The sequence below is a fragment of the Channa argus genome, chromosome 1, assembly GCF_033026475.1.
Source record: "Channa argus isolate prfri chromosome 1, Channa argus male v1.0, whole genome shotgun sequence".
Classification (NCBI taxonomy): Eukaryota; Metazoa; Chordata; class Actinopteri; order Anabantiformes; family Channidae; genus Channa; species Channa argus.
In genome coordinates, this window is record NC_090197.1 from 47,720,118 (window position 1) to 47,747,049 (window position 26,932).

The 26,932-nt window shown below is 39.1% G+C and overlaps 1 protein-coding gene across 1 annotated transcript; it reads right to left on the minus strand.

Annotated features, from left to right (window-relative positions):
- Positions 1–601: 601 nt before the first annotated feature.
- Positions 602–23,101, minus strand: slc2a15a (solute carrier family 2 member 15a). The gene is made up of 12 exons (XM_067528215.1): positions 22,891–23,101; positions 18,957–19,055; positions 16,613–16,773; positions 15,342–15,466; positions 13,435–13,580; positions 12,427–12,559; positions 12,108–12,295; positions 8,137–8,247; positions 6,498–6,599; positions 5,626–5,701; positions 3,332–3,459; positions 602–2,454 (listed from the first exon to the last, which is right to left on the minus strand). The coding sequence occupies exons 1-12, from the start codon at positions 22,933–22,935 to the stop codon at positions 2,200–2,202; spliced, it is 1,569 nt and encodes a 522-aa protein (XP_067384316.1). The 5' UTR covers positions 22,936–23,101; the 3' UTR covers positions 602–2,199.
- Positions 23,102–26,932: the final 3,831 nt, after the last annotated feature.

Genomic DNA, 26,932 nt, shown 5'->3' on the forward strand with positions numbered 1-26,932 from the left:
CAGGCACCTACTGGCTGAAACCTATGGTGTGCATAATAACTTATACTATGTGAGGTAAATGCCAAATCCTGGTCAAAAATAACTCAAAGGTTCCTCACCGCAGCACTGGAGGCCAACGTTATGCCATGCAAAGTAACTATATTGTTAGACAGCATATTTCTAATCTTTTTAGGCCAAAATAGAATAATTTCAGTTTTGTTTGAATTTAGAAGTAGGAAAATGTAGGACATCCAGGCGTTTATGTCTTTTTGGCATGCTTCAAGTTTGACTAATTGGTTAGTATCTTCTGGTTTCACGGATAAATAGAGCTGGGTATCATCTGCATAGCAGTAGAAGTTTATGGAATGTTTTCTAATAATTTTGCCTAAAGGTGACAGATACAGATTGAAAAGTATTGGTCCTAACACAGAGCCCTGTGGAACTCCATAACTGACTTTTGTGCATAGATAGAAGATTCATCATTACCATGAACAAGTTGGAATCTGTCTGACAGATAAGATTTAAATCCTTTAATTCCAAATCCATGTTCCAGTCTGTTGCAGCATGATAACACACATCTCTAAAATGTACAAACATAAGACATATGCGAAACAGCATGTACTGCAGTGATAACTACTTTAATTGGAATATATTACAAGGAAGACAAAGGTGTGTAGTGGTCATTGCTGTACAGAGTTAACAAGAACTGGAAACCCTGCTGAACGAAACGCACAAAGACATTTTTCCTTTTTCTTTCAGTTATGTAATCTTCTTTCAACACACACATATTTCCATGTATTCACACAAACTGGATTTTGCTATTTCCAACACATTTTACTGTATGTATTTCAGATAAAGCACCATACTCTGATACAGTTATGTAAAATGACTTTAGAGTTGCTGGAGGAATTTTGTTTAAGTGAAACAATATTGACACAAACAAAAGTAACTTTACAACAAACAGATGATAATGTAACAAACAACATGCAGTAATATTGGGTTTTCACATAATACATTTTGTCTGCAATACAAATAAAACATTTCAAAGGTAAATTGCTCTCAAAGATGCATACTACACACGGTAAATTTCCAGCAAACTGTCATGTCAACAAGCTCTCATCCTTTTGATAATTGAAAACAGTCAGGGTTCTGCAGTAGAAATCACACAGTTTGTCTTTGCATCCTCAAATTTAAGGTAAAACTCTGCCAAGCAAAGAAACAACCATATATAAGATTCAGAGACAATGCTGCCTTCTCTGAGCCTGGGCTCATTTAAAATGCACTAAGGAGAAGTGCTCTGTCTAAGGTGTAAAAATGTGCAAACATTTGCAAATCATGGATGGTACATTCTCCACGCTAAAGAGTAGAGGACCCATCTGAATTGTTATCAGTGCACAGTTTAAAGGCATATGTGATGGACTGGGTTTGCATTAAAGCACACAACATGGGTAACTTGCAAATCGGTGAAGGCTCAATTGATGCCAACTGATGCACCAGATTTAGCACTTTAGAGTAAACTGACCTGGCCTGTAGTCCAGACCTGTCACCCCCTGAAAATGTCTGGAGCCTTATGAAGCAGAAATATGAAAAGGGAGGCCCTGGACTGCTGAAGAGCGTAACAACAAGCAAAATGGGAAAAAACTTTGGCTTCAAAATTTAAACTGGTCTCCTCAGATTGTAAACATTTACAGTGTTTTGTAAGAGAAGATGTGATGCAACATAGTGGTAAACATGCCCCTGTTCCAGCTTACTTCTCATTAATTGTCTAGTGAGCCAAGTTCACATATGCAATATTTATTTCTGGATGAAGCAAAATGGGCTCCATTCTACATGATGCCAAATGCAGTCACAGTTCATTTCCTTTATATGCATATCAGTGTTCTATACATATTTTAATGTAGTTTGGATTCTGATCGGATGGAAGATGTGAATATAATTGATACAAGCTGAGTTCACTCTGTTTGAGCTTTATATAATATAAATATTATGGTATGGTATATTATATGGTAAGAAGTACCACAACTCCCTACCACACAGTATAAGTACAGCAGTGCATTGAACCTGAGTGTTATCCAAGTGGAAAGTCCAGCTTCAACAACCCTGAGCTCAGTGAGTCCAGGTAAGGTGGTGTTTGGTAAATGTGTACAATATTGGAACAGACAAACAGAGAAGAGGAAATGAGGGAGGGTTTTGTGGTCACTGTGAAAAAGCTGCAGCTCCTTAAGGTCCTGAAGAAGAGCTATCAAACTCCAGTGAAGCATGTTCCAGACCACCATAACCGTTCATCTTCTTAAGCTTCATATTGTCCACGTGGATCAGACCCTGAGTCTCCAGGACTGCCTCTTTCTTCGAGAACATCTGGCTGATCTCCATGAATGTTTTGTTTTTGGTTTCAGGGATCACAAAATAGACATATACAGCAACGGACAAACATATGGAGGCAAACACCAAGTAGCAGTAAGCCCCTGCAGACATCTGATGGGTGGATGTGGAAGATGGATTACAGATGATTGGAAAGATTGAGAGACAACACAAGAAGAATGAGTTGGAGAGTTTGGGAACAGACTAACAGAAACATCAGAAACATTTTCAAAAGCACATCTCCGTTCTAGATATTGGAAAAGAAATCCGTGGTAGTGTGGCATCTTTTACCATCACCTTTGTTGCTCTGTTAGTAGAACAGCTGTCCACAAACCACCTTCCATGGCAACTGCCATTTTTGGTGTGAGATTCAGTGTGTGAATATGAAGCAACTTTGGAAAGTACTTTGGATAAGCAAAGCATTTACTATTCACCTTTGCTGAACATCCGTTGCCATTGCTATATGTGAGGGTGAATTTGGAATTTGGATTGTGTAAACTACTGGTATGTTCAATTGGTTAACTAACTTTTTTGGTTACAATTTTTTTTGGGTTTGTGTTATCAGTATTTGTAGGACGTTGTAAAACGGAGTGTTTATCACATATTCAGCATTGTATGTTTACCAGTTGCATTTCTGTATTTCCTTTAAACGTATGTTAACCTGTAACATTAGTGTGAGATTAACAGGCCCATAATGCTGATGATTATAATAAATTGTAACATTGTATTTTTCTTTTCAGTTTATTTTTGAAAAGTTATCAACCTGTTTTCACTGTTTCGATTCTGTTTCAACTGTAGTGAGTCTGTTTTGAGCTCGCTTTGTTACTGATTCTCTAAAGAGTTTGACACACAGGACACGAGGGGTCTTTGCTCTCACACCTAATAATAACAAAAATCACAGCTCATATGTGTTATTTAAAAGCCTCAGCCATTCAGCTAATAACATTTAGAGGATGAGCTCATACAGCGTGGCACAACGTGTAGCTCTCACCTGTAAGAAGGGGAAGACAAAGCCTACAGTGAAGTTGGAGAGCCAGTTGAGGGACCCTCCTACGATGTAGGCAGCTGGTCGGTGAGACTGTTTAAACAGCTCTGCTGTGATCAGGAAGGGAACCCCCGCTGGAACAGGAAGGAAGCCATCAAAACATTAGTCTACATGCCCTATAATGTACCTTATACGTATATATGTGTATGTGCATATACGTCTGTCTGGAGTTGCACATAGTTGCCACATCAGGTTTGCACCAAAACATCTGTAAATAAATGTTGGTTCTTGTTCTTTATTATTTTATGTAGATTTGATTAAACCTGTTTTCTCTAAGAGCCCATGGACAAGGGCTGCAAATTAGGATTTGCTGTATGTTCTATATGTATGGCATTGGGTGCTTGGGTGTAGCAATGTTTGGTTGTATTGTCCCTGTAAAAAAGGAACTCCTGAAGGTCTGAATACTTCAGAATAATTATGAATTTGTAATACTTTTGAAAACATTTTAAAATTTATAGTTTGCCTTAATGAGTTATAGTGTGTAAATTGATGGGCAAAAAGCACAGAACAGTAAAATGTGCAAAAAAATAAGAGGCGTAAATATGTCATCAAACCACTGTATACTATTTATGTTACAATATTATTTTTGTCCCTCCATCAGCTTTCAAACTTATAAGACCAATAAAAGGCTTATAAGACATAAACACAACCAGCCAATCAGTTGAGTGCCACCGTGCCAGAATGTGCATGCAATTGTCAGAGTGCATAACTCCATAGAGAAAAATAAATAGGAATTTGTATCACTTTGTATTCACATGATTGGCTAAAATGTAGAGGGACATTTCTTATTATTTATTCTCATGAATATTAACACTTTTATATATTCTAATTTTATTTGCAATTAACAAACCTGTTGGGTATGTGTTAAAATTGAGATAATTTGCTTAAGATGCTCCGGGAGTAACAGTTTGAATACCCCTTGTCGTCCAGAGGGCGCCATTCAACAACAAAAGGAAGCCAGGACCTGTTCGGTCTTAATATAACATCAGTGGTGTTGACTGCAGATCACACTTAAGATGACAAACGCTTCCTCACACCTTGCACCTCTCCCCAGTGCTGCTTCACATGTAGAGATTTCAGTCTCCACCTCAGTACAGTTGAGTAAAATTTTTATATAATTAAAAATAATAATTAATAAAGTAAAAAGAAAGTATAGATCAGAATGACTCTACAGAGGATTATTCTACAGAAGTGTATGTTTTGATTGTAAATAGTACAGACAACCTATAAAATGTTGAAACTTGTTTTTTTATGTGTTTGTATTATTTTCAATCATAAAGATTTCAAACAAATTGCAAATCATGGCATTCCCTTTTTAGTGACGTTTTACACATCATCCCAACTTTTCTGGAAATGGAGTTCATCCAATATTACTCAGTGTATAAATTTATAGATAGGCGAAATACAGAATGTCAGTGATATCATGTAATAAAGTGAATTTACTTCCAAACGGACAAGTGCAGACATCAAAAGATGTTCAGAGAGTGACAATATTACATAGACATGCTAAGCTCTGTGTCTGTACTGAGGTCATGGAGAATCTATTCTCTGAACCAACAGGCCTCTGCAGTTCTTTGACATTTAAGAGACTTCTATAGACATCACTACTTTAATGCTTAAGTTTTTGAGGAAAAGGATTTTTATTTGTATCTTTTACTTACAGTCCTAAACCATTACTTAAGTACTTATATAAAATATGTTTTGGTCGCCGTAATTAATTCTTCAGTTAATAGTGGTCATGAAGTCATTGTTTCCTGAAGCCCTTTCTTTGGATATAATGGGGGCAAACAACCACAGTCCTCGATAATACGAGGGTTCAGCGGGTTGAGTTTATTCAATCAAGTGAATATTTTTCAAAGTTAAAGCCTTTTAATTGTTTCCTGAACAGTGCATTTGTGTTGAGTTGCAGCAGAAGAAGGGGAATTCTGTACTTGGAAGATATTCCCTTTTTAAAGGTTGAAGCATTATATTGTCTTCGGAAAATGTTTAATATATTTTTGCTCAGAGGGAAGAGCATGGCCCCCATCACTGACACAGGAGGAATCTTTCTACAGTGTCTACTCAAAGCTCCTAAAACCCACCACAAAGTAATAGCCTGAGCAGCTGAACACAATTTAATGAAATAATTAGTATATTACAATGGAGGATTTTCTACTTGAAACTACTGAACTAGTCATCACAAGGGGGGAATAAGGAATAATTGTTTTGTCCTTTAACATGCAGTGTAGAACTGCTACTACCTGGACCGATGCAGAAGCCAGCGATGATGCCGACCACACAGCAGACACTGATGTAGCGCATGAACGCTATCTGCACCTGCAGAGAGATGAAACATGAAGAAGCCAGTATGGTCATATATAGTTGGTTTGTATTCACTTGTTTTTTCTCCTGGCAATTTGTGCCCCGCATGCTTCCCCTATGTGTCCCTTACTAGAATGGAACTTGTAGAAAGTAAGAAAAGGAAGGAAATTGGCTGGAAATTGGCTGCAGAGTTACCAGACACAACGTGTGTTTTCAGTGTGTTGCTGCAAGTACTAGTTAGAGGATGTATGAGTGTAACATATCTGTGAATTTGAAGAATCAACATGCAGAAAAGTAATCGTGTACATATAGTACACAATCACCCACAACCTAAGCACTGTTATTTTTAATAAAGTCATGGGATCAGCATGGCCACTCTGAGCAGTCTGCAGCTACACAGCCACATACACAGCAAAATGTATTACACTAGGGTGGTATAAGTACACTAGGTGATATAAGTACATAAACTAAATACAAACACATTCTTAACTTTAAGTGTTTTTCAGTAAGCAGATTATCTTTCTAGATTTTACTTAAAGAATAACGGTAAATATACTTTACTAACAATTTTACAATTTTACAATTTTTTAAGCAATGCTAATTAGGGTAATTATTTTTGTCCTTTCAGTTTATTTAATAATAAAGGACAAAGGTCACTGTTGGTAAAGGTGGAGCTGATCTTATCTGTGCTGCATGCTGATGCCACTGGAAATCTTTTACCACTGGAAGTCTTTTTCTCATCATATTTTTTTTAAAACACACACACACACACTGAGAAGCAGCACATCCCCACTGTGACACACAAACACACCTGCAGAATGAGGGCTAATGTGATTCCTATACTGCAGATGCCCATTATGGTGAAACCTCCAATCATGAGGGGCCTCCTTCCCAGCTTCTCTATGGTGAAACACTACAGGAGGAGACACAGAGCTGGGGTCAGACATTGTTGAATGAATGCAAATAAATACACACTACACGCTAAACATGAATGTGTTCCAACATCGTTCCAATTTCCACCTACCAACAGTTCACTGATGAACATGAAACAGTTTTTTCTAAGTAGCACACATGTGAAATGAATTTCATTAAAATGTTGTTGGTTACAGAGTGGTTACATTTACAGTAAAAGTCAATATATGAATGATAATATTTATTCTCTTGCTTTGCGTCTTTAACAGTGCAGTTATTGTCTTCTTTTGGCATTTTCTGTCTGAATTTATGTCCAGGTAGTTTTCACCCATTTAGTATTATGTGTGCTCATGTTAGCTATGTTTTTGGTTGGTTGTCCTGTTTGAAACATGACTGTACAGTGTAAAGCGTGTTTAGCAGCTTATTTCAGTTTAAAACATTTTTTGGGAAAGAAATCCAAATGTAATAATATGTAATAAGGTACAGTAATTACACCAGTTCAACTTTTACACGGAGCCAGGCCCCACATCCAGTCTGTCACTTGTGACTCCAGGAGCATTGTATAATGTGTACACACAAATAACATGCATTTTCCCCACACTTCACATATACATACACATACTTCAGACCGTGTATACAAATAGTTTAAAAGCAGTGAGAATGAAATGATGAGGAGCATAAAGGATTATACAGTATACTGTGATTTGTTTTAATGTTTTGTCAATTTTCCTGATTGTCTCATGTTGTAATGGTCATGTGTGATGAAACCTCATAGATCAGTAAAACAGCTTCCGCTTTTTGTATTGTCTGTTCATCACATTGAGAGATTTAATGGGTGGCAGAGCAAGCACAAGTATCAGTGTGAAAACTGACAGTTCTACATGTACTTTCATTAATGGTAAATTTTGTGGAACATGTTTTCATTTGTACAGTGAGATTTAGAGAACAGAACCAGGATTACACTTTATAAATTCTGTCTTTGTGTGTACACGCAGTTTTTGGTAGGAATCCTATTAGGAATGGGAATTTTATGTGCCTGTTCCCAGGTCTGTACCACGGAAGTGACATTTATATCCTTCTTCTTTTCTTATGTTGCTGTTCAGACCATAAGTATTTGCACAGTTAAACATTTTATTCTTGAGGCTCGTCCAGTTTGATACGATAGATACTTCACTGTTAGCTTGAAGTACTTTGACTTGCACTGTATAATGTTGTATAATTCTGTGTTTATTAAACTGTCTGGGGACAGCTACATGCAGGACCATATCATTATACATTATAAAATGTTAACTAAGGTAATAAAAAGTCTTGTGTAGCATGTGAACTCAATAATATGAACTTCCTGTATTTGCTACTGCTTAAGTTGAGACATGTAAAATTTGATCAAATTAAATGTGCTGAAGCAGAGAGAGAAAAGAAATGTGTAACTGTCTAAATACTCACAGTCTGGAGTGGATCTCTGATCAGTTATTATAAAAGACACAGCAGCAATGAGGACACAACATCAGCGACAGAACCTTTCTGATTTGTAAGTTTACCCCAATGAGTCCAGCGATGATTTCTATAATTCCTGTTCCTGCTGTAGTGTACTGGATCTCTGGAGGTGGGATACCTGCGTTCTCAAAGATGTCGTTGGTATAGAACCAGATCTGTGGCGGCAAAATTAACACAGACAAAATAAAGGTTCACTAAGGCTCAAAGACTTGAATGGCAATCAGTGCCTCCCTCTGTAGCTACTGTGGGCTCGGTTTTAGTAAACCCTGATGCAGTACACAGGCATGTGCACACGCTACAGTGTGTGAGCAACATGCCCAACACGCTTGATCACTATAACACATTATCATACATTAAGGGTGAGAATGTTAGAGGCCAATTACATTCTACAAGTTTTTCTCACATCAAACGCATATACACAAGTTTAAACTCTAAAGGTGCAGAATGGTGTGACCAACAATTTTGTTGGTTGGTGGATACAGTGCAGTCAGGTGAGGCCGAATCCATAATGGCCAATCAAATCAGCTCCTTTCATTCCCTTTAAAAGCAGCTTTGAAGAATTCTCACACTGAAAGTTTTAGCTGTCTCTCTGATGGATTTGTTTTTGGACAGTTAAAATCTGTTCTAAGTGCAAATATCCAACTTACAATCAAGTCCAAATGTTCAGTTTGCTTACTTGTAAACAAACAAACGCACATGTGAAAAAGCTGTCCAACCTGCAACTGTCCAAATATTTAAGCAACTACAATTGGGGGTTTTTGAACAGAAATGGCTGCAGTCCCAACACTGTTTATCCATGATAAATGAAAGCTGACAATCTACATTTACACAGTTTCATTTCAAAGTAGAGTATAGACTTACATATATAGAGCATGTTACCCAAAGTTGGCCCAAGCTAATTAATCCCCATTAGTGAGCAGTTTTGCTGAGAACAACAGGTAAAGAACTTTTCCTCATAATGTTGCATATGTGTGCCTCAAGAGGAACAAAGAGATGTGTAAAAACTGAAAGGGAGAGGCAAACGTTTCGACCCTGCAGGCTACACAGGTGGTGCAAAATTGCCAAAGAGAGATAGGAGACATTTGCTCACATTCAATTCTAGTCACTTTGAGGCTTTAGGGGGGAGTGGGACAAGACAGGGAGTGAATTAAGTGGAGACAGCAGACTGTGATGGTTAGAGAAGTAGATAGACAAATACACTAACACCCATGGCTGGCACTGACTACGCACAAACACACACACACACACATACACACACACACACACACACACACACACACACACACACACACACAGGTCTCTGGTGAGCCAGGAACTGTGCCAAGGTTTGCCAACTGTCGCATGCACTTACAACTAAATATCACCTGAAGTATGTGCCACATTACTGCCACCATTACTCACTCATCTTCATCATCATCACATCCACATAAATATAATCACAGAGGTTGTTACATTATCATCATCAAATATAAACAGTGTTACTTCAACAACTGCCTGCTAATCTTCAACCTTCATAATTTTCATCATCAAACATCCAAATCCAGCGATGTTGATGCAATCACCAGCAGTATCACCATAACCGTCCTCGTCTTCAGCGCTGCTCTCAGTATGCGCTTGTTTCAGCACTGCTCCAGTGTTGTTTTGCCAGAGCTAATTAGCAGCTAAAAATACAGCCTGGAGAAAGGTGTGCTAATGAGATCAGCACCAGTGCTTACAGTGCGCACTCTCTGACCCAGCCTGCCTCGTAATCATTCGAATAATTAATGAATGCAGTGCATAATTCAGAGAGGGAATTTGGCTAATCGTTTCACCAGAAAAATGATGACGACAGCTTTTAGCTTCATTCACTAGACCACACAAGGCTAATAAAACATTGAGGGATCTTTTAAGGGCTATTTTCATCTCAGCGTCTTTGTCTAATAAGCTAGATCAATCAGATGAGGGAGCTGTAAAGGCAGCAGGCATGGGAAAGGTGAACATAGAGGGTGAAAAGGTAAAACGAGAGCTACGGGAACTTAAATGTTGGTGAGTGAGATAAAGTACAGGTGAAAAGACTCAGGTCTGACTAAAACCATCTGATGCCACTTCATCTGAATGCTGCTCTTCACTGTAGGCCAAAGTCTACATTTAGCCGATCAGCCAACAGCTGATAGTACGCACTGCACAAATGGGGGTTATGGAGTCAGAATATGTCTGCTGATACAATTTTACAACAAACACCTGCTAAACCTTAGTATGCCCTCTACACAATAACATTACTTTGTACTACTTGGTATTCGTATCAGTCTCAACCAAACATTTTTGCACATAATCAAAGATCGGCTTTTGACTTGTCCCTTCAGGGGACGCCACAGCGCACGTTGATTTGGCATGAGTTTTGAATATTGTTTAAAGAGCAATATAAAGGTATCATAAGATAATATGATTTTTTAGTAAGCTTTGCTAAAATAAAGTTAATAGGTCAATGATTATTCCAGTTGAACCAAATTCCAAGTGAACCAAAACTCATCACTAGCAGTCACATAAGAAATGTCTCATGGGCTCATTGGTTAACCAGATGTGGTGGGAACAAGTGAAGACAGGAAGTAGATTTTGTTGAGCCCCATTTGTATAAGTAAAAACACAGAGCAGCTGCACAATAGGTTTTTGCTCAGAACTTTGGTGATTATTTGACCAATAAATGGAGTAAAACTCTGCAGAATAACCATGTTCCATCACACTTAAAAACAACTTCCTCTATAGCCAAACTAAGTTAGGGTAGAAAATGATTTCCCCACATTGAAATCGCTCCAGATTTTGTTCGAGAAAGGCCTGAAACAACAATCTGTAAAGGATCTGTGGTTGTCTCTATGGTCCATATCTCCAATTTTGGGCTAATCAAGGAAAGATGGACTTGGACTTGACTTGGGACATGTCTTTACTTGAGACAAGACCTCACGACTGGAAAACAATGAGTTTGTCCAAAATCTGGAAATGTCATTTGAGTGGTGGAATCTAATTAGAAGTGTGTGAGGACTGTAAACCCACTGTAGTTATTCGGTCCAGTGTTTGCCATGTAGTTCTCAAAACAGTATTCTAGTCATCCTGTCTTAGTTAAGAATACAGTATGTCGACTGACTGTTGAGTCAGATATTTTTAATGGGTTAAATGAGGTTTTAGGGAGTTGCTGCCAAACTAAAGGAAATTAATTATCTCCAGTTCCTGAATATTAATCCATTTAGCACCACTAAGAAACATTTTGTTTTTATTTGGTTGTCACTGTATAATATAATATCTGAATTCCACACCTCCCACCCTGCAGTATTGTTTTCATATTCTACAGTATTTCTATAATACTTTGGGTAAGCTAAATGGTTTTACGTGGCACTATGAACTCACTAAGGCAAATTCTAAACTTTTTTATAATGGCAAAAGTAACTCAACACTTTCTCTTAGCTCAATAGAAAGTCTTTTAGCGGAAAACAGCCACAAGAAGCAGCTATAGGATGATGCGCTCTCAGCCGCAACAGACAAGACAAGAGACTGGTGAACACAGTGAAGATTTAGAAGTTAAAGGGCCACATATTTCCCTTAAAACACAGCTAAAAGAGAGTGAATTTTAGGTTAGTTTTATAAGGTTGACACAAATGCCACTTCAAATTAATGATTATGTTGATCTTTAACTTCTAAATGTGGGAGAAAGAAACTGCTAACACTGTGGCCACTGTATGCAACTTTATAAGGTCACATGTCACATGGAGAGCAATGAGTTTTCTAAGCTTGTTTCACCATAATAATTCACAATAATATTTACTTTGAAACTCCGACTCCCACTGATCATACGTTGGATTCCCACGTATTCCTATAAATCTAGGAAGCTTATGAAAGTATCTTAAAATAGTGACATAATGAGCATTTTGGACTTATGACTTAATTCTAGTGATAGAAACCGAGTAGACATTGTCACAGCAGACTACAGCCTGCTGACCCCCATGTCTTGTACATACATATTACTTAGTTTTTAAAGAGTCCTTACAGCGTCGATGCCAGACAGCTGCATGCCGATGTTGATGACCACCACACTGAGCACCTGCCACCGCACTGTATCATCCCGTAACAGTTTCCATACTGACATCGTTTCCACTGACAGCAGGGAGCGTTGCTCATCCTGCATCTCTTCAATCTCAGCCTGGATATTGCACTTGGCTCTGTACCACTTCAATGCTGAGAAGACATTGGACAGGAAGCAGAAAAATTACAGAATATCATGGAAAGAAGCAGTAGCACCTCTACTTCATGCCTGCAAAAAGAGACCAGATCGGACCAAATAACCAGAAAATTCAGTTTTTCCTGACCTGTGATGGTGGCATGAACATTGTGCTTCTCAATCAGTAGGTATCTGGGACTCTCTGGAAACCATGGCAACAGTATTAGCTGTATGAAGGTGGGTACCACCACCACTGAAAGGAAAAGGGGCCAATGCTCCTCCTGTAATCGTTACAACAAAGTTACATTTACACACATGCCGAGGGTGTGGGCCAAATTCATGATCGATTTTTTTTTTGTCGTTGACATTATAGACCCAATCCCATTTCTACCCCACTCCTAGGTGCAAAGGGCACAATGTAGGAGAACCAGTTGTTATATGCTTACATTAGTGTATTGTAACTGCAAGCACAAATGGCAGCATGTGTGTCCTGGAAATGTAGATGGTGTTATGGAGGAATTCCAACGTTTTACTATTCCAGAGTTTCTAGGCTATTCTATTTCACAGTGGGATACTATAGCATTTACCCTTTATGAATATGGAGGAACTGAAAAACAAAGAAGCACTCAAAAAAAGAGCGGAAGGAATACAAAATGTTAAAACGGAACAGTTATTTATTTGGGTATGATAACAATTTATCTGAATAAATGCTAACGAACGGTGGCCACCTTAGGACATCCCAGAACATGCTTAGTAGGTAAACAATCCTCAGTCCAAGAGTTAAAAAAAAAAGTTCAGGGGTCGCCACAGCGGGACATTTTTCGCACACTGATTTGGCATGACTTTACACCAGATGCCCTTCCTGCCAGACATAGGCTTGGGACCAGGATCTAGGTGGCCATTAGTAGTGGGACTGTAGTGGGATTCCAACTCATGACCTTCTGTATCCCAACCCAATGCTCTACCACTGAGCCACCAGGCCCCCACAATTGAATTGTTCTTCAGTCACTTTACTGCATTTAATAGAATAAAGGGCCTCTGAAGAACTCTTTGGCTCATGTAGAGCCAGGTATTTGCTCCATAACCCCATGGACACATGTTTCTTGTTGCAATCCTCCGCACACTGACTATTGTTTTTAAAACAGTGTTTGCCAACCTTCCCCAGAAGCTCGTGTAGACCAAGAATTTGAGCGGTAAAGACTCCAGTGCCAATAAAAATACTTGGCACCAGACCCAGGAAGCCTCGCAGGTTCTTTGGTGCGATCTCACCCAAATACATTGGTACGACGCTTAAAGAGATGCCTGCAGTAGCAAAAGCAGAAAAGAAGGAGAAGTTGTGTAACAATTTTGTTGTACAATTTAACAAAAGTGGAAACAAAATGTGGGGTATTTGAGCTGAGAGAGCAAACTAACATACACTGACATGACCAAATAGGTTTATTAATTTTAATGAAACGGTGATTAGTGATCAGTATAACGTTTTCCTTACTGAAACCAGGAGATCATCATTTATTTTCAACATTGGAATGTGTTGTCAGTATATTCTTTATATTAATTGTGAGTGTGTGTCAAAATATGCACATTAGTTAATATGACATTAGTTTTAATCAGTGTCAGCCTTAATCAGACCCCACCCACAAAAACAATGCAGGACAAGTAAGGTAAGGGAAGGCAGCAATTTATTATCTTTTGGTACAATAGTGATAATGTGAAAAAGGAGGCATGCGCTGCAGAGGGGACCAGGGGAAACAGGAAACAGTGTGGACATCTAAGAGAGAAGGAGAAGCCAAGTAATTGTTCGAACACAGAGGCGACAGAATGGTGACAGAATTCTTACGGCAGTGTGAAGAAGCAGAGATCCTCTGCACTGAAACTGGTCCGAGAGAGAGCCAGCACAGGTGAGGAGGCGAGGGGAAAAGGAGAACTATGGGCGTCTGAGAATCAGGAAAAAGGCATTTTCAAAATAGCAAAAAAAAAAAACAGAGACTAAAAAAAGTGTCCAAAGAAGGAAAACATGGAAAACAATAGTCTTCGGTCTTGCGCAAAAATCCAATTCATTAATACAGTCATAAGATACAGTCAAAGTATTGCAATGGAGCAGAACTCATTGCAAAGGCACTTACTACTTGGTGCAGGGAGGCAAAGCAAAAGGTTCCATGGAGAAATTGGATCCAGAGGCCAGACAAAAACAAACAACTGATCACAGGCAAGATGGGTGAAACTCAGGAGAGAAAAACAGGTTTCTGACACTCAGAAGACAGGAAAACGTTCTGGCAGGGAAGAGCAGGTGAGTGGTGCATATAAAGTGGAGGCAATAGGTGAAGTAAGTTGAGACTAACTAGGCAGAGCAGCTTGGAGAGAGAGACAGAGGGAGATCAGAGTGGAGAGTAGATAGTGGTGATCAAAGGACTACGCAGATCAGAGTCACAGCTGAGACAATCAGTACAGCTCAGCGGAATTGTGGAGGGTGTTGTTCACTTACTACAACATTTTTACACTGATTAATCGCCACAGTTATGAACTTACATACAAATAGTATGTTAGTTGCAGCCCACATCTGGCCTTCTGTTATTGCTTAACTATGTTGAATAAGATGATCCTGACAGTACATTGACTTTAAGTTATGCTAATGACAACTTCCTGAGTGAAGATGTTTGTGTCTTTATATTGCTGCTTTGCCTGGTGTTGCACAGTTTCCAAATTCCCAAGTATGATCTCTTAAAGTGTGTTCACTAGGAACCCTAGTACAGTATGCAGATCTGCTAGCCACCAATAAGAAACAAATTTTAAGTCTAAATAATTAAAATGCTTAAAAAAACCCCAAAACTAAAACATCTATCTGTCCAAGGAAGAATCTCTGACAGAATGAAAAGAGTAAACATTTATTTACTATCTATAGCTTCTCAATTGATATTCTTGGGCCAAAGATGTGAGAAAAAAAAATTTAATATTGAAGAGCTGAGAAGAGGGCCCCAACAAGAACTGAATTTTACTGTGATGACATGATTTAAGTTTAGTTAAGGTTAGGATTAGTTAGACGTGTGTGTGCATCTATGTGTGTACCTGAGTGAATTCCTGTGATGAAGCGGCCAACAATGATCATCTCAGGTGAACCACAAATCCTGCTAAAGCCCATGAGTGAGCCAGCAATAAACACCAGCACTGTTGTATTTACCACTGTACCTTTCCTGAAAAAAACACACGCACACATAGACATTCACATACACACACACAGCAGTCATATATTATGAATGTAGATAAAAGCATATGAGCCAGAGGTTTATGATACAAGGGCAGCAGCAGCAGTGAGCCCCTTCCCTGTTATACACACAGTTATAATGAAAGACATGTGTGCCTGTATAAGACCTGATTAGCCATAAAACACTAAAACAGCTCACAAAGAGGGGGGGGGGGGGGGGTATTTAAGATTAGCCACATGATTAGCCATAAAACGCTGCTGTGTGAAGAAAGTGATCAGCCTGTAAATGGGATTATAAATCAGCTGCTTTTCATTTGCATTTAAATGTCAACTGATGTTCTATGAAAGAGTGGAGATGATTGGAGCTTTCTGTTGATTTCAACTCAGTGTGAAAGTACTTTACACTGCACTTTGAGGAGTAGCACACTTTTCAAGGGCACAGTGGATCACAGGAAGCTGGTGCACTCTGAAGGACAACAGGGCTCCGGGGGAGGGAGCATGGGGAAAATGAGTAGGTCTAAGCACAGAAGACGGAGACATGATTGATAGCACATCCTGATCTACTGCTATTTGTGTAGTGTGTATGTGTGGGTGTGTGTTTCCGTCTCTGTGATTTAATTCTTCATGTTCAACATTCATTTCAGTATCTTCTATCTTCATGATAACAGTAGATTCTCAGTATTTTACTGTATGTCCTTTGTGGGTAGTGTGTGTTCAGGTGTTCATGTTGGTTGCGGCACCAGATGCTGCTGCAGCTGCCAACTGGCCCCTGTCCACGCTCCCAGTTGGATGGTTCAGCAAGGTTACAGGTGTCAGGACAGAGCAGAACCAATGTCCAAATACAGCTAAGAGGGCTGCTGAGGACAAATGTTCCCCTGCACGATGTCAAACTCTAGTTGTTCCATAAGACCAGTCCAAGGTAATATTATTTCCATCTTCATCCAGCTTCATCCAACTTTTTTCCAACTGTTAGGAATTTCTCAAGCTGGTTCTATTACAATATTGAGGCGTTTATATGAACACAACAGAATTTCTTGGTCGCTACACAGATGCCATGTCTCATTTAATCCAGGATGTGAGGAAGCAGCGTTGATTAGTGTAGAACAGTGTAGAATCCAGAATCTTAATGTCTTACCTGCCAAAGCGAGTAACCAGCATGCCAACAATGAGCGAGCCTAGAAGACCCCCAATAGCGAAGACAGACACAGTTAGAGAGTACATCAAGGTTAGTGTCTCGCCACTGAGTCCGGCTCCGCCACGTCTCAGCATTGTCTTGTTGTAAAAGTCCTTTATGTACTGAAGATATAAGGAGAGAAGGAAAAGGACAGAAGAAAGGTCAGAAGAGGTTGAAGGAGAAGATGTACAATGTTGTTTTTTTGATGCTGGGCTCTGCGTCATAGATCAGCAGTTGCAACTGCACCAGAGTGATCAACAAATAAAATAGACCTTGATACAATATGTGCCTTGTTGGTAAAAAGACCTACAGTCACATCATATGCTGCATAAAAAATTTACATCATTATCTGTACAGTGTATAATTTAGTGTGTAGTTTCTAACTACTGTAAATGTCCTAATGCAGTTTCAAAGGCATCTTTCCTGTTCAGATACACTGACCTCAGACAAATAACATGTTACTCAGTGTACGACTGTGAAATGGGTGTTTTGGGGGGCTGGAAAAAACAGTTTTAACAATCAAGAAAAAAATAGTGTATGATTCTACAGGGCACTGAATAAAACTTTATTGCACATTTAGGTTGTAATTAGATAATCTGTCCATCTGTCTTGCATTTATTTTTTGTTGATGACTACAAAAATCTCACAACTGTTCACATTTTGACCAAATGTGACCATTTGCCAACATCAAGGAACTAACATAAAGTAAAACCAACTGCTGTGGCGGCTTCTAATCTTTCATGGGCAGCAGCGAATGCAGAAGAAATACGATGTACAAACTGTCAAGAAAGCAGAGACACTTTGCATTTGTCACACCTCTCTGGCTCACCACAGGCACATTATAACTGCTTCTAATCTAATCTGGGAATTTATTGTTAATACTGTTGTCTCTTCTCATGCAGTGATTTGAGAATTATTTCACTTAATGATGGGCAGACGCCAACAAACACCGTTTCAACATGTCAAATCAATCAAAAAGCGGTAGACAGAGTCTGACTAATGCCAACGCCAGGGGACACATCTCAGAGACATGTTCCCAGACAGACTGATGTTGCCCAACAGGCGTATTGGTCTCACCTGGCTCCTTAGGCCAGAGACATGCAAAGCTTTAATGTGATAACTTGGCTGAAAAACCACTAACAGGGACCCTAACTAGTGCTAACAATGTGGACATCACAAACTAGGGCAACAGATGCTCACAGATGGTCTTCTGCTTTCTCCTCCTCTCATGCGAGCACAGAACGATCAGTGCTACATTCCCATCAGCTCCAAGCTTTGCATTTAGACACTACTTGAAGGCTACGTGAGCCGACACAGCAGTTGAACTTTGTGGGTTTGAGTTCTTTGACATCTAATTGGTGTGTTGAAGGTGTTTTCACAAGTTTCAATTACACTGTATTCTTTAAAGAAACTGTTTTTTATTTAATCTCTTTGTGACAAAGCCACTCATGACCCAACTATTTAGCACCAGATCCAAAGAGTTTTCCTGTTTTTTTTTAAGCCTTTGCTTCTATCCATAGAGGACTGCAGCTGTTGGTCCATATCTGTATGTCAAAGCACTTCATAAAAATATACATTTCCACTTTTTTAATAACATTATTTAAAAAAGGAATCCTTTTAAAATGACATAAAATGGGTGAGCCATTTACAAAAATTGCATAGTTATACCATATGATCTCTGCCTGTCCTCAGAGTTAACAAAGTGGGCCAATTCTCCATTACCCATTAAGACAGGCACAGAAAAAACTGCTGGCACCCAGAATCCTGATTGTCCTGGCTCCTAGTCTGTACAAATAATGTCTATCCAATAATGTCCTAAAACATTTATATTTATTATGTTAACAAATGATTTTGTGAAAGTTTTTTTCATTTCACATTTCATAGTGTTATGTACAGTACACAGAAAATATTTTGACAATTTGTTAATGTATATGTATATGGACTGTGGAATAGAATGTATTGTGGTCACAGGATGAGTTGGTTAGTTGAATGGTATTGCTAACCCTAAACCTAATACATAATACCAATACACATTTAGTTAGTACAAATTTTTGTTTTATCATTAGAAGTATCGAAGTGGAATGTTTATCACGAAGTGTGTAAAAAAGTTTTGGTCAAATAATGCTGAAGATTGGATTTCTTTAAAAAAAAAATAAAAATAAAACTTTGTAATTAAAAATGTATTTCTGATGAAGGAACATTTGTAACAGCTATTTGCGCATTACTTATCATGTTGATGGGGCCCCTGGTCTTTGTGTGTGTGTGTGTGTGTGTGTGTGTGTGTGTGTGTGTGTGTGTGTCTTACTACAGCAGGGGAGTTGACCACAGCCAGATTGTAGCCATAAAGCATGGAGCTCCCGAAGGAGGTGAGGAATGCCACCGCCAACAGAGAGCCGGTCAGGTGCTGGAGACAGAAGGAGAGAAAGGTGTGTGAAAGTGTGTGAGGAAGTGTGTGAGGAAGCCTGTGAGGAAGTGAACACTTGCTCTAACTGAAACAAACGACACCACGGTGACAAAGTTACAACAGTCACAAACAGGCTTCCAGATGAACGTTGCTTGAAGCGCACACAGGCTCATGGTGTTCTGTGATGAGGAACCTTAGTGCTTAGTGCTTTTCAGCTTGTGCTCACAGGCATCTTTTTAGAGAAGGTGTCAGCTGGTCCTAAACAGAGGAGGTTTTTAATGAAGCTCCTTTAAAATGTCTTGTCCACATTCCTCACTGCAACTGAACTAAAGGGCATGGCTGGCTGCCAGATCTGAGAGAGCTGAAACAAGCATGCAGAAACCATTTCTCCACAGTGACCAGTGGCTGGCAAAGAAGTACTACAATCAGTGGTAAATTTTTATAGTACAGGTAGTAAAAAAAGTAAATTCCTTTTTTTTACTACCTGACTTGAACCAAGAACCCTAAGTAACACCTGTGTCATCAACAGCGTTGAGCTTGTTGCTCAGAAAATGTAATACATTACTCATTACTCTGATCACAATTCATATTACTTTACCTACTTGTTAAATTACTCGTTATATTACTTCTCCAAAGCATTAGGATCTAAAAGGCAGACGGAGAGTCAATAGTGGAAATGGGCAATATTTCATCCATCACATTTGTAGCCTTTAGCTCAGTTAGTTCCTTGCTACTTGTTGTAGCTGCTGTTGACCACTAAAATCCTTTTTTTGTTTTTTTTGTTTTTGTTGTTTAGATATTGAAGGACTAACGCCATCCCTTGCAGAGGGCTCATCTTTGTTGGGGTGTATCTCCATAAGCTTTACATTAGTTTGCTGTCTTAATGACACATTACTGCCCAACACTAGTTATAATGTAATGTAGTAATGTAGGAAAAGTAATGTAGGAAAGTCTAGTAGACCAAATATTCATAGATTGATTAATAAAACCTCAACCTTTATTAGTGTTTTACTCTAAACTACTTATAGAATCTGTTTGCTGGCCTTCATTCTTTATTTATTTGTTTGTGGGCCTTATGTCTGAAGGAGTGACAGAGTGGGAAGATAAGGTGACCATCTATTACAGCATTCATACAAATATTCACTCATATTTGCAAAGAGAAGCCTTTTAGACCAGTTCCTCTGATGACTCATTTTCATTACAAACTGCTGAATTATCTCAGACTGGATCAGGTTCAGAGGCGAGGGTGGTGACACATTTATAAACTACAGCAGGGTCAAAGAGGGGGGTCAGAGTTGAACGTACAAAGTGTAAGACTTGTTTAGACAATGCCAGCATTTTGGCAAAGGTCAGGAAAAACATGGCCGCTCTCTTTCAATGTTAAATAACCCGTTGTGTCTGAAGTCACTGTGAATTTGTAGTAAACTAGACAACTATCAAGGGTGGTAGTATTTGTGTTTTATTTAAGTAGAAATTTTTAACTAAAATATATCATAGCAAATGTTGTATAATGAAAACTTTGAATGTGCTTATACACTGATTCTTCATCAGAATTACAGAGTTAGAGTGGAGACAGATGCACACAATCTAGTATCCAGGACATGCACTTATTATAGCCTTTTTTTGTTTTTTGTTTTTTTGTCCATTTGGCTTATCCCATGAGTTCAGGGTCGCCACAGCATTGTCCGCATGTTGTTTTGGCACAGTTTTTTTTTATGCTGGATGCCCTTCATGATGTTACCCTCCACAATTTCTACCGGGTTTGGACTGGCACAGCACAGCTAGGGATGGGAATCGGCTGTTGGGGATTTAGTGTCTTGCACAGACACGTCAACATATAGCGAGGATCAGGGATCAAACCACTGACCCTATGGTCCGTGGACGACTGCCTTACCAACTGAGCTACAGCCACCACTATCTAGCATAACAAACTAGGATAACAAACTAATTATTCACACTTTTATCTTTAATAGGATAATATTATGAGAATGAGTAAAAATATGGGCTGATGTTTTTCACTGTATGCTAACGAAGTATAAATCAGTGTGACATTTGATCTAATTCTTCATGGTTTTTTAACTGACATCACAGGTGGATTTGACCGTGTGATCTCCTCATTGACAAATTTTATATCAGGTGCTTTAATACTGTTGTTACATTAGTCTCAGATGACTTAAATGTGGCTTAAAAGTAATACCTGCAGTGCCCTGCTACTTTTCATCACAGGTTTAAAGTGAAGCTTATCAAAGTTTGTTAAACTTAGATCCTGTTTTATAGCTTTGGTTCCTTGGCTTTTATCACAGATTTGGACATATGAATGAACACAAATGAATCAAAATGTCTTTCATTGCTGAATGATCCAAAGAAAAGTCTCTGCTGCTTCGGTCACTAAGTATATTTACTCAAATACTGTACTTTGTTACAATTTTGACAAAAAAAAAAGCTTTTTACTCCATTAGATTGATTTGACGGCTTTAGTAACTTTTCGCAGATGCAGATTCTTCATAAAATATGACCAACTAATAAATGCCGATGTATTATTACAGATGAAGCAGCAGGCAGTTCAATAAGTGCTTAAAATCAGCTCCACCTTTTCTAGCAACACACATCATCGTCCTTTTTTTATTCACTACTACACGTGTTTCTTTGCCATATAAATATCTTTAAATGTTTGTCAAGCAAATCTGTATCAGATTTGCACGTTTACATGTATGTGATCAACAGCATCTAATTCAAATGCCTTGTTTTCGTAATGGAGAACTAAGCACATGTCCTTAGTACTTCAAATTGAGTTAAGAAAATTTGCACTGCTATTTATAGTTAAGTAAATGTTTCTCCGCATTACTTGCACAGTAACATACAATATTTGCTGAGTCTGTTTACTTCTGTCACCTTCTGTATTTACTGCTATAATGTCCTTGTTGCATTCTAATCTCACACACTCTGCTGCTCACTAACTTGTAGTTAAAATGAATGCATAGAAATTGAAAGGAACAAGCCTATTAATTTAAGTTTGTTTGTTGATACATTATATGGGAATTTTGATCTCAACATTAAGGTGCACACAGTATGACAGCTTGCAGTGTAGCTGCAGACCAGTCAGATTTCCAAAGGTGAGCTCCGTTCACCAAAATATTAAAACCACCTTAGCTGTGATTTAACATTCTCTACAGAGGTAATATTCCTTAGAGTCTATTAATGTAGGCTTGATGATCTTTATCTCATAACCATATCATCGCTTTAATATTGTTCAGATAAGCCCAGTACATGATGTTTTGGTTTTTAATACTCATAACTCTCACACTCAGCGCCATCACACTTTTCAACCTATTCCTGAATCTCAGTCCAGAAAGACACCAGTCCATCTCTGATTAATGAATTAGTCTATGTATTTGGTATTAACTAGGATTTATTTAAACCTATCCTGTCATAATGCCATCATTTTTCAATGAATGGTACACTAAACAATGTGCAAAATTTACCAGTACACTTGTTGACAATAACTATTATTATGTAGCCTGATGTAGTTCTTAAGTTGACAAAAGTTGGTTTAAAGTCCACAAAGACTGTCCTCATTTTACAGTTTTCTATTCAGTTCAAACTATTTCCAAAACATTATATATGATTCTATCTATTTATTGGTTTTATAGATTGTTGGTCTCTTATTAAGTGCAGCTACTGATCTACTTTGTCTAAAGCACAGGACTACAAGTTTGAAAGTTGGTAGTAAATGCTATTAGCTGCTGGGACTCTGTGTCTAAAACAATAGGGGATCAGTCAGCTGACGACCCTGGCTCTGGATCTGACCTCCTTCATGCACTCAGTCTGAACTTACCGAAGACATTTTCCCCGATGGTGGAATTAAAAGCTCTTCAGCCATTTAGGAAATATGTCATCTGGTCCCAAACAGCAAACAGCAAAGGAGTTTGTCTCTTAAACAGCAGAGAATCTCATGGCAGGAGCAGCAGGCGTGGTCACACAGATTGAAGTGGTCGTTTGGTTTATGTGCAATGAGTTGGGCAGCAGTCTACAGGCCCCCCTTCACAAGCCCACACAGTGTCATCACATGACGGAGAGCAGCGTGACGGCCTGAGAGAAAAGTCTGCTGGAAGCAATTAGCTCTAAGTGAATTTACAAAGAGAAGGAGAAGGAGAAGGAGAGAAGGAGAAGGAGAAGAGGAGAGGAGAGGAATAAATGAATGGAAACCAAAGGATGCACAGACAAATACATCCAACCAGTTTATTGCAGTATGTGTAATGTGTACAAAAGTGAAGAACGTGTGTTAAACCACATGTCTGATCCTTGAACAAAACTTTGCAATGCAACATTTTTGCTTCTTAATTGTTTTGTGCTGAAGCAAATATCAGATTTTTTCCCTTACCAGAGTTTGCTGACATAACCAGCAATCACATAGGGATCACGTGCACAACGTCTTAGTTACAGTTGAAAGAGGCAGGGCTGTGTTTGTCTGAATGGGTAACAGGCGCTTGCCTCACAGTTCACATTTTTAGTCCAATGACTTTACCTTCACTGCTGCTGCATGAAAGGCAGGTTTTGTTCAGAAAATCCTGCCCTTTGGAACAAACGCTCTTTCTACTAGCCTACAATTCAACACACTACACTCAATTATATTCCAGAATAGACTGTTTGTAAATTACATCAGCTGGCCTGAGATCTGCTAAAGTAAATGTCACACACATTGTCTAATTAAAATTCTTCCTGGTAGGTTGGGATTTGTTTATATAATACTTTTCAACTAAATTACAAAGTGCTTCACAAAGGCAAAGATATAAAAGAAAAAAATAACTGCAGGTACAATAACACAAAAGACATGGATTATCTGACCTGAGAGACTATAGGTCAGTCCCAACAGGAATTCATGATATTGCAGTTCACCTAAATTCAACTAGTTCCTGTGAATTCTCTGTGACCTTTTTATTTTTTCCAATAAATGCCATTTTTCCATTACATGAGCTTCACTCTATATGGTCCTGAATGCTTCACGTGTGGGGCACCAGAGCTGCTGATGAGAGCCTGATAAAGCTATGTTCACAAAGGCAAGTGATATGTCCAATTATGACAAGAAGACAAGGGATTTTTTATTTCTATAATGGGAATCAAGGAGCTGACAAACCGGGTATCTTCAAACACATAAGCATATAATGTAGTGGCAGCATCTTCCCTTTCCTACAATTTGGGAATCATAGAAGTCGCACTCTACATTACTTTAGTCAGAAATTAGGAAAATAGAAGGCACTTCTTTGATTTTTATTGGAGTAATTAAATTCACAAATCTTAGCATTGCATGAATGAAATTCTGCCCATCAGTTTCAGTTAAGATTAAAATTTCAATCTATAAAATTATCCTGTATGTTCTGTGTATGTTCTGTCCACACAGACCCCTAATTTCTGCCATAGCCTGATGGGCACCTTCCCAAAGGTTGCAGCAACGTAGGCCACAACATCTGCAACTGGTCTAATCAGTCCTTTTGCTCAATCAGTTCAGTTATCATATAGACCATAGTCTGCTCTGTTTCCTGCTTTGTAGTAATTTCAGCAAAAGTAACTGCTGCTCATCTGTAAGCTCCAACTCAACCTTATCTGTTAAGGGTCAGTCAGTAACTCAACACAGTGACATAGAAACACCTCTGCCGGAAAAGGCCAGAATAAGCCTCTTGCATATGTTATGGTGTGGCCTTTGCCTAGACTCAGTGCACGAGTAGGAATCAAGCTTTAGCATGCAGGGCTCTCATGTGCAACCATTGTTGTAGCTTTGTGCAAACAGTTGGGGCAGAAATCTAGAAATGTGGGCAAGTTATTGGCAGAAAGCTGATTTCACAAATCCGAACTCCATGATTGGTTTGTTCACCCAGCAGCTGGCAGTCTGGCCCTCTGATGATGACAACATCCCTAATGTGTGGATACAGTGGACAATAACCTGAACTGACACAGACACATGCTCATGACTGCTGGTCGTATGACTCTTATCTCCAACAGTAGTAAGCAACTGCAGAAATCAATTTTAACTTGAGATGACGCCCTGTAAAGGGGAAAAGCTGAGCTCCAACACCACAGCCTGATGCTTCTCTGTATCCTTAACAAACTGAGAAAGAGCGACGACTCTTGTGAGATCACATGGCTGAAAAACAGTAATCTTACAAATTGTCTGTGACGCTTTCAAAGTTCAATCAAAAAGTTCATTATTATTGTGCAAACAGTGTTACAATGTTTATCACGCAGGGATTTTTTTCCCAAATTTTACATACTTTTTTAATAGAAGATGACATTTTGTTGGTCAGGGCATTTGTTGTTTGATCTCCAGCTCCACAGCCAACCACGTGTCCTTGGGAAAAACACTGAACCCCAAGGTACATGAGATGGGCAGTCCAGCATCATGCATGGCTGCTCCATCAGTGTGTACGTAAATGTGTGTGTAAATCATATTATAATTTATTATAATAAATTACAATAAACTACAGGAATATTTGTCTGAATGTGTATTCTTTTGTAGTGTACATTTATGGGAATTAAGCGTAAAAGTAAAAGAGTTAAATATTTGCATATACAGTAAAATCACTGCAATACTACATATATTTTTCATGTACTGTAATTTGATATATTGGTAAATATATCAAATTTTCACTTTACACTGCTTCTTATTCACCCATTTCCACTCACAAGTACAGTAATGGGAGAGCTGCTATGCAGCTGGGCAACACTCACCGGGAGCAACAAAGTTGGGATTCAGTGTCTTGCTCAAGGACACTTCAACATGTGACTGGAGGAGGTGGGTATTGAACCGTCAACTGTGAGATTGGTGGACAACTGCTCTTCCTTCCTGCGCCACAGTCGCCCACATATATGTGAAGATACTGTTAAAATAATGTACAGTTTACAGTGCAGTTACTTTCTTCTTCTTTTCCTTTCGGCTGCTCCCTTTCAGGGGTCGCCACAGCGAATCATGTGCCTCCATCTAACTCTATCCTCTGCATCCTCTTCACTCACACCAACTAACTTCATGTCCTCCCTCACTACATCCATAAATCTCCTCTTTGGTCTTCCTCTAGACCTCCTGCCTGGCAGCTCCAACCTCAGCATCCTTCTACCGATATATTCACAGTTTCTCCTCTGAACATGTCCAAACCACCTCAATCTGGCCTCTCTGACTTTATCTCCAAAACATCTAACATAAGCTGTCCCTCTGATGTACTCATTCCTGATCCTGTCCATCCTCGTCACTCCCAAAGAGAACCTCAACATCTTAAGCTCTGCTACCTCCAGCTCTGCCTCCTGTCTTTTCTTCAGTGCCACTGTCTCTAAGCCAAACAAAATCACTGGTCTCACCACTGTCTTGAACACCTTTCTCTTTTAATTCTCGCTGATACTCTTTTATCACACAACACACCTGACACTTTTCTCCACCCGTTCCAACCTGCCTGCACTCGCCTCTTCACCTCTTTTCCACACTCACCGTTGCTCTGAACCGTTGACCCTAAGTACTTAAAGTCCTGCACCTTCTTCACCTCTGCTCCCTGTAACCTCACTGTTCCACCTGGGCCCCTCTCATTGACACACATGTATTCTGTCTTGCTGCGGCTAAGCTTCATTCCTCTGTTTTCCAGAGCAGACCTCCACCTCTCTAGATTTTCCTCCACCTGCTCCCTGCTCTCACTACAAATAACAATGTCATCTGCAAACATCATAGTCCAGGGAGATTCTTGTCTAACCTCATCTGTCAGTCTGTCCATCACCAGAGCAAACAAGAAGGGGCTCAAAGCCGATCCTTGATGCAGACCCACCTCCACCTTAAACTCCTCTGTCACACCTACAGCACCTCACCACGGTCTTACAGCTCTCATACATGTCCTGCACCACTC